This window comes from Silurus meridionalis, chromosome 6 (assembly GCF_014805685.1).
Source record: "Silurus meridionalis isolate SWU-2019-XX chromosome 6, ASM1480568v1, whole genome shotgun sequence".
NCBI classification, from domain to species: domain Eukaryota; kingdom Metazoa; phylum Chordata; class Actinopteri; order Siluriformes; family Siluridae; genus Silurus; species Silurus meridionalis.
In genome coordinates this window covers 32,141,948-32,154,539 of record NC_060889.1, presented here as the reverse complement: position 1 = coordinate 32,154,539, position 12,592 = coordinate 32,141,948, and the positions used below count along the sequence as shown (strand labels likewise).

Genomic DNA, 12,592 nt, shown 5'->3' with positions numbered 1-12,592 from the left:
GAGGTGTGCAAAAACAGCATGTAAACAGTTATATACAGTTATATATATATAATTCATGTCCCTCCTCTGCACATGTCCAAACCATCTCAATCTCGCCTCCCTCACCTTGTCAAAACATCAAAACATCCTACATGCGCTGTCCCTCTAATAAACTCATTTCTAATCTTATCCATCCTCGTGACTCCCAACGAAAACCTCAACATCTTCAGCTCTGCTACCTCCAGCTCCACCTCCTGTCTTTTACTCAATGCCACTGTCTCTAATCCATACAACATCTCAGGTCTTACCACAGTCCTTTAAACTTTCCCTTTCATTTTTGCAGATACCCCACTTTTACAAATCACTCCTGTCACTCTTCTCCACCCACTCCACCCTGCCTGCACTCTTTTCTTCACTTCTCTAACACACTCTCCATTACTTTGCACTGTTGACCCTAGGTACCTGAATTCATCCACCTTCTCCAGCTCTTCTCCCTGCAACCGCACCACTCCACTGCCCTCCCTCTCATTCACAAACATGTATTCTGTCTTACTCCTACTGAGTTTCATTCCCCTTCTCTCCAGCTCATATCTCCACCTCTCCAGGTTCTTCTCAACCTGCTCCCTACTCTCACAACAAATCACAATATTATCCACAAACATCATAGTCCAAGGAGACTCCTGTCTGACCTCGTCCGTCAACCTGTCCATCACCACTGCAAACAGGAAAGGGCTCAGGGCCGATCCTTGATGCAGTCCAAACTTCACCCTGAACCAGTCTGTCGTACCTACTGCACACTTCACTGCCGTCACACTGTCCTCATACATGTCCTGCACCACCCTCACATATTTCTCTGACACACCAGACTTCCTCATACAATACCACAACTCCTCTCTTGGCACCCTGTCGTACGCCTTCTCTAAATCCACAAATACACAATGCAATTCCTTCTGTCCTTCTCTATACTTCTCCATCAACATTCTCAAAGCAAATAAGGCATCTGTGGTGCTCTTCCTCGGCATGAAACCATACTGTTGCTCACAGATGGTCACCTCTTCTCTCAGCCTGGCTTCCACTAATCTTTCCCATAACTTCATGGTGTGACTGATTAATTTAATTCCCCTGTAGTTACTGCAAGACTGCACATCTCCTTCATGCTTAAAGATCGGTACCAGCACACTTATTCTTCATTCCTCAGGCATCTTCTCACCTTCCAAAATTCTGTTAAACAATCTGGTCAAAAACTCCACTGCCATCTCTCCTAAACATCTCCACGCTTCTACCGGTATGTCATCTGGTCCAACCGACTTTCCATTCTTCATCCTCTTAATCGCTGCTCTCACTTCCTCCTTACTAATCCTATCTACATCCTGCTTCACCAACTCCACATCATCAACCTTCTCTCTCTCTGATTTTCCTCATTCATCAGCTGCTCAAAATACTCCCTCCACCTTCTCAACACACTCTCCTCACTAGTCAACACATTTCTTGCAGTACATCCTTCCCAGCTCGGTCCCTCTGTCTGGCCAATCGGTTTAAATCCTTTTCTCCTTCCTTAGTGTCCAACCTCTCATACAGCTCCTCATATGCCTTTTCCTTGGCTTTCGCCACATCCTCTTAACCTGCTGCCGCATCTCCTTGTACTCCTGCCTACTTTTCTCATCACTCTGTCTATCCCACTTCTGTTTTGCCAACCTCTTTCTCCTTCTGCTCTCCTGCACTTCCTCATTCCACCACCACGTCTCCTTGTCTTGCTTTCTATTTCCAGATGTCAAACCAAGTACTTTTCTAGCTGCCTCCCTTATCACTCCAGCAGTAGTTGCCCAATCATCCAACACCTCCTTAACACCACTGAGCCTCTGTCTGACCTCTTCCCTGAACCTCACACTACACACTTCCTCCTTCAGTTTCCACCATCTTTTTCTTATTTCAGTCCTCACTCTCCTTCTCTTCTTCTTCGAGTCCAAAACCATTCTACAGACCACCATCTGATGCTGTCTAGCTACACTGTCCCCTGCCAAAACCTTACAGTCTCCAATCTCCTTCAGGTTGCATCTCCTGCATAGCACATAGTCCACCTGTGTGCACCTTCCTCCACTCTTATATGTCACCCTATGATCCTCCTTCTTCTTAAAATAAGTGTTCACCACTGCCATTTACATCCTTTTAGCAACATCTACCACTATCTGCTCTTCCACATTCCTCTCCTTAAAACCATACCTTCCCATCACCTGCTCATCACATCTGTTCCCTTCACCTACATGCCCATTAAAGTCTGCCCCAATCATCAATCGTTCTTTCCTAGGTACACCATCTACCACCTAATCTAATTCACTCCAGAATCTTTCCTTCTCCTCCATCTCACAGCCCACTTGTGGAGCATAGGCACTGATGACATTTATTATCATCCCTTCAACTTCCACCTTTATGATTATCACCCTATCAGAAACTCTCTTCACCTCCACTACACTCTTACTGTACTCTTCCTTCAGAATCACCCCTACACCATTTTTTCTTTCCATCCACACCATAATAAAACAGTTTAAACCCACCTCCAATGTTCCTGGCCTTACTCCCTTTCCACTTGGTCTCCTAAACACACAACATATCTACCTTTCTCCTCTCCATCATATCAGCTATCTCTCTCCCTTTACCAGTCATAGTACCAACATTTAAAGTACCAACATGAACCTCCACTCTCCTACACTGCTCCTTTTCCTGCCATCTCTGTAGACGTCTTCCTCCTCTTCTTCTCCTCCTTCGGCCAACAGTAGCCCAATTTTCACCGGTACCCTGTGGGCTAACGATACCTCTGGCGGTCGTTGTTAACCCGGGCCTCGACCGATCCGGTATGAAATTCTCATTTGTGATCCGCATATTTGATTTGGCACATGTTTTACGCTGGATGCCCTTCCTAACGCAACCCTCCCTATTTACCCAGGCTTTGGACCGGCACTAAGAGTGCACTGGCTTGTGCATCCATAATGGCTGGGTTGGAGTTCTTTTAAATTGCCATCATAAAATCTGAGGCAGCAGACTTTATGAAAACTATTTGTTTTGTCATTCTCAAAACTTTTGTCTAAGACTGTAGACAATTTTGTGCTTCCTGAAAAAAGGGGAAATTGGAAAATTTTGCAAATGCATTTTTATATTTACTTGCCTTCTAAAGTTGTTGTGAGTAAAAGGGGGGGAAATTCTCACAAGGAAAAAATGAAGAGGATGCACGGGAGGAAGAAGAGAATCGTAGACGAGAAGAGCAGCGGCGTCAGGCCCAGCGTGAACATGAAAGAAGAATTGAGGAACAGATTCAAAGGGAAAGTGAACTCGCTGCTAAGAAACTTTCACAAGCCACAGAGACACTGAAGCAGAACCAGAGGCTGAGAGGCCATGAGACCCATCACCAAACTCACATCATGCAGCAGACAGTAAACACTGACATTGAAAGAGACGAGGTATTGAGTTCATTCCCTTCTCTTTTATTTCAAATGTTACAAGTTACTTAATAATTGCATTATTTGTTTCCAGGTTCCTGAAATCGAGAGGAAATTCACAGAACTGTTGCTGGAGTATGAAATTGTTGAGGATGAAGATTCAGAGGAGACTTTAGCAGACAGAATGAAAACTCTGCAAAATGAGTTGATGGTGAAGTTCTGTAAGAAACACAACCTGTCCAGTAGCTGTGTGTTTTCTTTTGATGATGCAGTTGGTTATGAGACTCTGCCTCTACATGATAGACTGACAGTACTTGAGGCTGTGATGCGTTTAGTTTTTGAGGAGAATGAGGACGTCCTCACACATAAACATGAAAGAGACTTCCTCCTGGATCTGCTTGAACTTCTGCAAGATGATCATCCATCACTGGCCTTCAATCTTTTACAGAGCGTTCTTCAAACTGATATGCAGCTGTCTACACAGAGTAAAGAAATTCTGTGTCAGATCACATTCAACAAGACATGGAAGCTGTCAGAAATAACAGGTTTCCTGCGTTCCATTTCTGATAAAGACGAAGAACAAGTGCAGTCAATCCTTCACATTGCACAGACCTACAAGCTGGAGTATGGAAATGTCTTTCGTGCATTACAGTCACATGATCCCCTGAGATGGATAAAACACCATGTTGGTGGAGAGAGACAGAAAAATGCAGATACTATTATTAGTGAAATGCAATGCAAACTACCCTGAGAACGTCCTGACAATACTAACTGATGTTCTTCAGGATCTGGAAATGGAGCTTCTAGAATACAGAAGAGCTGATCTCCGTGAAAACCAAATTCAGGATATAAAGAAAATGATTATAGAACTGGACTTCAACAACCCTGACAGACAAGTTCTCAAACGTGTCCTAGTGGGAATGTCAGTTGCAGTAAAACGATGTTCTACTGTCACTATTCACAAAGGTCCAACACAAAGTGTCATTGAAGGTTATCTTCCAAGATTAACTCAACTTGCATCCTTGGTCGTCTTCCTGCTTCCAAAATCCAGAAGCAATACAGGTTGCCTGCTTGAGATTGGGACAGGTGAAGGGAAATCTTGTATCTTAGCCATGCTTGCTACAATCCATGCTATTCGTGGTGTAAAGGTGGACATTGTCACCAGCTCCCCGGTTCTTGCCCGTCGTGATTTAGAAGAATGGAGTGAACTGTACAAGATGTTTGGTATAACATCATCTGCCGTTCCTCCAATGATGAATGATGTCTCATCTGAAAAACAAGATGAAATGACTCAGGAAGCGTACAAACAACAAATCATTTACAGCACTGTTGGGACTTTTGCAGCAGATACACTGAAGCAAGAGTTTGAGAAGAAAACTACTCGAGGAGACAGAAGGTTTGAGCTGGTGATTGTGGATGAGGTTGACTACATGACCTTGGATAATGGAGTTCAAATAACATTTCTGTCCCATGAGTGCAGTGGCCTTCAGCATTTAGAGCAAGTCCTTGCAGGCATCTGGGCCATGATATCTGCATGTCGACCAGTTGAGATAGAAGAAACTGGAGAGACCATGTGGACAACAAGAATCCAGAATTTTCACACGGCTGCTTTGATAGCAATGATTGGTGCAGAACAAAGTGATGGATTTTCACCATTAGAAATTCTGTTGCCAGGTATTGAGTTAGGATTTTACTCCGAGGAAGATTTTGAAAATTTGAAGGTTTCTATTAATGCTGAAGGAGAAGCCGAGCACGGAACTATTGAAAATGAAGCATTAAAGACCATCATGGCCAAAACTGGAATAGAACAACAGTATGACCTGCTGAGTGTTCTTGAGATGGGGATGGAGCACAAGGTGGCATTTAACTGTTATATTTATCAGTCAGAAACTGGAAAAGCCGTTCAGTTTGGAGAGCAAAAGGCAAAAACTGACCAAAACATCAACATGCTGCTACTCCAGAATGGAAAAACTTGTGAGATCTTATCTGAAGAAATGCTTGTTGAAGCCACCATTAGCCAGATCAAATCCAAGATTAAATATTCTAAACAATGCAGTTTAAAGATGGAAAAGGGTACACTTGTAATTCCTTCTTTTTTAGAGAAATACCTGGAAAATCAGCTGCCACTGTTTGTTGAAAATGCACTGAAGGCCATTCAGATGACCAAAGGCAGAGAGTACATGATTGAGAGATCTCTTAGTGCTCAGGGAGTAGATGTTAGAGAGGATGAACAACACATGTACCATGGGATAATTCCAGTGGACTTTCAGGCCAGTGGAATGTTGGAGAAAAGAAAACGATGGGGTGATGGACTACAACAGTTCCTGGAGATGAAGCATCAGTTAACGTTATCACCATTATCAAATGTTACAAACTACATGTCAAATTCATATTTCTTTAAAAGATATCTGAGTGGAAAAGGAATATTTGGTGTTTCTGGAACCCTGGGTGGAGATGCAGACAAGGGATTCCTGGCAAGACATTACAAAACAGAGAGCTACATCATACCGGCTCATCAGCGTCAAAAGGTTACTGAGCTTCCTGCAGTCCAGGTGAGGGGAGGTACTGAACAATGGATCCAAACTCTTTGTGTAACCGTGTCCAAAGTGTCTGACAGAGGACAGGTGGTGTTAGTGGTGTGTGAGGACGTCAACACAGCAAATGATCTCAAAGAAAAAATAACAGCAGAAACCAAACATTCAGTTACAATGTACACAATGAGCGAGAGCCACAACATTGAGAACCAGAAGTTCAACAAGGGACAGATCATCATTACCACTAACCTTGGAGGACGTGGAACAGACATTAAGGTTACAGAGGAGGTTGATCGCTGTGGTGGTCTGTTTGTGTTACTCACGTATTTCCCCAATAACCGAAGAGTCGAGAAACAGGTCTTTGGACGAACAGGTCGAAAAGGAACACCAGGAATGGTCCAGTTAATCCTGAACCAGGATCGTCTAGCCATGGCCTACAGAGGCCATTCTATTGAATCCATGAGGGAACTCCGAGAAGAGTATGAGGTTAATCGAATAAAAGACATGGAGAAGGAGAAACTAGCTGAAATTGAAATGAAGGAAAAGCTGTTCTCCACATTTTGTCAGTTTCTTTGTGACTTTGACCAGCATTATAGTACAGAAGAGAAGACTGATCTCTTTGAAGTGAAAGTAAAAGATGTCCCTCGTTACTTTGAGTCCTTTAACAATAAGATGGACTATCACCCAGCATTGAATGCTTTGAAGGAATCATGGGGTATGTGGCTGATACTTCACACAGAGCAGATTAACATTGAGAATGACCTCAATAAATTAAACAAAAACCTCCTCCAGCACTTGCAGGATACAAGCAACAAACTTTTACAAGGTCAGAGTGAAAACTTTTATGATCATGTTCAGGTGGCTTTAGGAAGAACTGCCTTGCACTTTCTAAACAAAAACAAGAATGACTATGGAGCAAAAGGTTACTGGGAAAAAGCCTCTGATTCAGACACCTACTACAGAGCTGCTGCACTGTACAACCAGGCCTACATCACCATCAACCTGGCCAAGGACGGCTACAAAAATGAGGCCCGTTCCTTACTAGAGCAGGCAGAGGAAGCCATAGATGTTTACGTATCAGAAACAAGTAACATACTGAGCTTCTGTTCTTTGTCTGTTACTCGAGATTTTGATCCACACCACAGTGGCAGCTGTAACTTCCATTTACAAATGCAGGCAAGGATGAACATATTAAACTCATGGAAGCAAAACATCACAAAAATACTTGACATGCTTAAATCAGACAAAGGAGAATTCAAAACTGTAGATTTGACTCTTTACAGCTTATCAACTGAGGAGGATTTTGTGTCTTCCAGTGAACTTAATGTCTTTCGTAATTATGGCCTTGCACTTGTGTTTGAAGTGAAGAAAAAGCCCCAGTTCTCATTTGATGCTCTGATTTGTTGTTTTCTGGGTTTGGCTCAGGTTGTAGCAGGAGTTTTGGTATGCGCCCTGTCAGCTGGTTCCCTGTCCTCATTTGGTCTTGGTTTGATTTCTGAAGGTGTGTCTGACATGATCAGTGGAGTCATGGGTATGATTAATGGCACATTTGACTGGGCATCATGGGCAATATCTAAAGCAATCAGTTTAGGAATGTCTTTGGTCTGTGGGGGCTTCAGTGTTCTTAAAAGATCATTCTCTTCTGTGAAAAATGCTGTGACTAGTATCTACAATGGCACCAAATCCCTAAAAAGTGTTGCATTTACCGCCATCAGATCAGGGAAAAAATTTTAATTTCAACATATAAATCAGTCAAATCCTCTGTATCATCAATAAGTGTGAACATCACAATGAATGCAGGCAAACTGAATTTAAAATATGCAGGCAAGTATGCGGTTCAGGAATTAGCGATTCAGGGGGTAAACACTGCTGTGAGCACAGGCATTGATGCTGGTCTTCAAAAGATATTCCAAAAAGTATTTCAACAAACGTTCAAAGACTCCATATGTTCAGCATTAAAACAGAATAAACAGTTTAATCAAGTGCTCACAGATTTTGTTAGTTCAGGAATTCCAAAATCCGCCTTGGAGAAAGAATGCGGTTCTTACAAAATCAGCAAAACCCTGGAGAAGGAAATGAAAGATCACATGATTCTCAACACAAATCATATTATGAGTTGTCTCATAAAAAACTGTGCAGAAATCCACAAGGTGATTAACACACTTTCACAGGTGTGGGACAAATCTGCAGAGATTGTTGCACACCGCTCTCATGCCTGGGTCAAGTGTGGTCTGACTGCAGCTGGCATCTCCACCACCATTTATGAAATGTTTTCCTCCTTTCCTACTAAAGAAACTATTGACAGTAAATTTGTTCCTGCATTTTTGAGGTCCATGAACGAAAATCCATCACTTGGCAAATATGACAATGATGGACGGGACAAACTGGAAGATGTGAATCGTCTTAAAGATGAACTCATTGAATTAGTTTCAGATGTTCTTTCCCAGTTCATGGTGGAGAGTTTTTCTGGGTTTTCCTCATCCTTGTTAACAAAAACATTCACTCACAAACTAAACTCAGTTACTGGAAAAGTAGTTGGTAATATGCTGGGAAGACATGAAACTCAAAGTTTCTTTGATAATCAGCAGCATCATTATGATCTAAAATCAGCCTCTAAATGTAAGGAAAAGCCTTTGTCTGAGGAGCAACTAAATGAGCTGAAGATCTACGCTAACAATGTAACTGATGAGGAAAAGCCAGCAACAGCTTTAGAAGTTCATGTTCTCACCAAGAGTGACTTACTAAAAGGAAAGGAATCTGTATAACAGTAGTAGATGATCAAGGAAAACTTCTCACAGAGGAGACTTACACAGGAACAGACCCAACAGCTGGTACTATCAACCTTGTTCTAACTAAAACATCTCTGACTTCTCCAGGGTGAGTGCAAACTTTATTTAATTTAAAACAAAAGAAGATTTTACTTTGTGTGTACTTTTATCAGTGTTTTATTGTGTTTTACAGAGAAACTGGAATATTCAATAAACTGAAAGACAGGATGATGGGTAAAGACACTGCACAGAGTGGCCACATTGATATTATACACCCTGATGGTTCTCGGGAAACCGTGAACTCCTCAAACCAGAACTGTCTTTTTCATGCTGTCATTCAAGCCACAGCTCATGTCCCAAAAGATGATATTGAACAAAAAGCTGTAGAACTTCGTAGGAAAGTCAGTGAGGAGGTACGTATTACCCACCCAGTGTGCAGCTGATTTTGGTACTGATTTTGACTGACCTGATTTTAGGTTTGCTTAACTGATTAGTGCAATAGAGATGTTCTGTAACTGAGCAGGAATATCCAATTGGGTTCAATCAGTGTAATGCAAGTGGTTATAATGTTTTTGTTAGTGGTCCCAGAGGATCAGAGGATATGAATATGACCACACATCTACTGTTCAAGGAGAATATCTTTGAATGTTTGCTGGCTAATTGTTGTGCTTTTTATTATTACAGATTCTATCAAAACCACAAAAGTACACCAAGGCTGTGAGGATCCAGAACATGTTCAATCAGACAAACAGCTCCAGTAAATTTCGAATTGAAGCAGGAGCTAATAAACAGCAAATAGAACAATTTGAGGAATATGTCAGGGGCAAGACCGAAGAACAGGTGGTTATTGATTACAAATTGGGAGAAGCTGGAACCTACAAAGGGTAAAATATTTTTGGAGCATTACTAAACTAAGAGTTGTTTAATTCTGCATTAAGTAGCATTTGTGAGGTGACCTGGCAAAACACACTGTTGCTGCAAATTAATTCATTTGCAGAAGCTGGTGGAACTAATGATATCACAATTTTGCTTGAATTTTGGGAATTTAACCAATAATATTCTATTATAAACTACAACCCAAGTTTCAAAACACTGTGTAAAATGTAAATAAAAACAGAATGCAATGATTTGCAAATCACATAAATCCAAATTCTATTCACAATATAAAATAAAAGAAAAACATATCAGAAGTTTAAACAGAGAATTTATACCATTTTAGGAAAAATAATGTCATTCTGAATTTGATGGCTGCAACACATCTTAAGAATGTTGAGACAGGGCCATGTATCCCACTGTGTAGAATCATGTCATCTGTCCGTATACATCTGGAAAGCGAGAAGACCAGTTTATGAAGTTTTGGAAGAGGAATGTTGTCTAACATGTGTCTGATACAGGATTCTATCTGCTCAACAGTTTTGAGAGGTTTTTTTGTTGTATTTTTCATTTAATGGAAAGTCCAGACTGCAGACAAACCAGTTAAGCCCCCGGACTCTTCTACTACAAAGTAGTAGTACAAATGTTGTAATAGATGCAGTATGCAGTAAGCCTTGTGTTACTCAAATATACAAGGCCTTCCCTGAGAAAGAGATTTTCTGGATAGAAGCATTTTTTGCTTTAAATCCTGTATATAGCGTTCAGCATTGATGGAGCCTTTCCACATGTACAAGCTGCCCATTTCAGTCACTAATGTTCTCCCATACCATCAGAGATACAACTTTTGAGATATGATAACGAGTCTGGTGTTCCAAAAATAAATTTAATCATAGAACAGATTTCCTCTTTGGCTCAGTACATTGTAATTAAGCTCTGGCCCATAGATAATGGAGGCATTTATGGCCATCCAATATTGATTTTTGCCCTTGTCTCTTGTTGTAATGCAGAGGCAGAGTCAGTAGGATTGGAATCCATGTGTGGTTAAATATATAACACAAATTCTCAATAAGGATGTTTAGCAAAAGCAGGGTCAAGAAACAGTTAACCTCTTAGCCTCCAGCGCCGCTCCAGCGCCGCTCCAGCGCCGCTCCAGCGCCGCTCCAGCGCCGCTCCAGCGTCCGATATCCCAGTGTTCTCAGGTGTTAATGTTTACCAATAGATTAAATAAATAGTGAGAAGTGTAACCATGACTAACTATACATCATTCTAAAGCTCTCAGCCTCAAACAGCGATTTCAGATCACTGTTTTTTAATGGAAAACGTATAGCGAATGTATTTGCTGAATTTCTGTAAGCAGTAAACAACAACAAGCATAAAAAATGCACTACTTACATTATTATTGTAATAACGAGTCACAAACACATCCACTGCTCTAATCCCAGTTTATTATAAAAGATAAGGCTCCACTGAACAACATGCCGTCATGGGGCTCCCTTTTTAGTGAGATCAGTCAGCAGGATGGTGACATTAATAGCCAGCTAGCCCTAGAAACTGTCTTACCTTCTTTTTGGTCTTGCATCTTAGGCAGGCTGCAATCATTGCTGTCTCATCAACTTGGGGACACACCTGTCCATGACCCAAGTGGAAGCCTAAATACCGTACTTCAACCCACCCAATTGTACACAGAGTCTCAGGACTGATCTGAGATGTTGTAAATGCCCTGCCTGTCATTACTATAGATGATTGGCATTCAAGTAGGCAGAGGCATACACGTTATTGGGTGGAGGATTCAGTCCATTAGACATTAAAATGCTGTTTTTTTCACAAGACACTGGAGTCAAGCTCAACCTTTTCCAATAAAAGCATGCCACACCCAGCCAAGCAAGCAGTTCATTGATGCAAGGCATTGGATACATGTCAAATTTAGATGCAGCATTGACTTTTCAATAATCCACACAGACCAAACTGACCCATCACTCTTGGGCACCAATACCACAATGCTGCTCCAATCAATGTGGGACTCCCCAATTAACTCCATGTCAAGAACAGCCCCGAGTTCATCCTGAGCCCTTTTTTTGTGTTTGGGTAATCAGTATAGGTGTGCACCACTTCACCTGGAGGAGTCTCAATTTGGTGTTCTATGAGGTTCATCAACAGGTAGAGGTGAAAACATGTGCGAACTTCTTCTGCAAACTTGCAACCTGCGCTCTTTGAAATGGCAACAGGTGGTCTCCACAGTGGACCAGAGTGAATTGGTCGAAGGCATGCTGGAGGGACTCAGGAGGGAATCCCAGAAAAAAATTCCTCAGAGAGAGGGGTTGGTGGAGCATGGAGCACACATCCCATATCGCTTAACTTTATAGAAGGACCCACATATATACACATATTCCCCTCAATTCATGCTGAAAACGTCATTCCCAGAATAATTAAATGGGTAAATCAGGGACAAATCACCACATCGATTCTATGGTTTTCTCCCCTAAATCAAACTGTGATGAAAACAGTGGATATTCATGGTTAATCCCCATGCACACATCTTACCTTCACCAAGTGTACAGTCTTTAAAGCCTGCTGCCCACAATCTTTTTGGGGGATTTGGTGGTTGTACTATAGTAATATAAAATGCCACATGTATATATGTATAGATACATAATTTACTATAAATTACTAACTGGATATATGTTTTCTTTTTATTAATAGCCTTTTAAACATGGAAAAGCCCACCCCAGGAGTGGTGGAGGCAGACCACATTCCACCGAAGACTAGTGTATATAAACTCTATGAGGAGCTGAGAAACAATGCAGATCTGAGAAACACATTTCAAGAAAAAAATAAGACACTCTATAATTTAGTGATGAACATGAAAAATGACAAGATGGGAAAAGAGCTGATTTGCATGAATGCACTGCACTGGGACCATCGACGTGCCCTGACCACCGGGAGCAGTTATGAATCCAATAAATGCAGGTGAACTTTCTGAACTATTCTGAATTCTTGTCTAGTCAGT

The 12,592-nt window shown here is 41.5% G+C and overlaps 2 protein-coding genes across 5 annotated transcripts in view; one reads left to right on the top strand and one right to left on the bottom strand.

Annotated features, from left to right (window-relative positions):
* The window catches only part of LOC124387799 (protein translocase subunit SecA-like), a 97,933-nt gene that overhangs the window by 8,955 nt on the left and 76,386 nt on the right, over positions 1–12,592 (top strand). For 2 of the 4 annotated variants that reach the window (XM_046852388.1, XM_046852387.1), the window contains exons 4-8: positions 3,184–3,431; positions 3,505–8,821; positions 8,906–9,125; positions 9,397–9,596; positions 12,286–12,552. In XM_046852388.1, coding sequence (XP_046708344.1) covers positions 4,094–7,678 — 3,585 coding nt within the window. In that variant the 5' untranslated portion in view covers positions 3,184–3,431; positions 3,505–4,093 and the 3' untranslated portion in view covers positions 7,679–8,821; positions 8,906–9,125; positions 9,397–9,596; positions 12,286–12,552. Of the gene's footprint in view, positions 1–3,148; positions 3,432–3,504; positions 8,822–8,905; positions 9,126–9,396; positions 9,597–12,285; positions 12,553–12,592 lie in introns of those variants that run through there. The other 2 variants (XM_046852389.1, XM_046852390.1) reach the window with 2 other exon arrangements.
* Positions 1–12,592, bottom strand: part of LOC124387798 — a 146,300-nt gene that overhangs the window by 60,221 nt on the left and 73,487 nt on the right. The window lies entirely within an intron of this gene.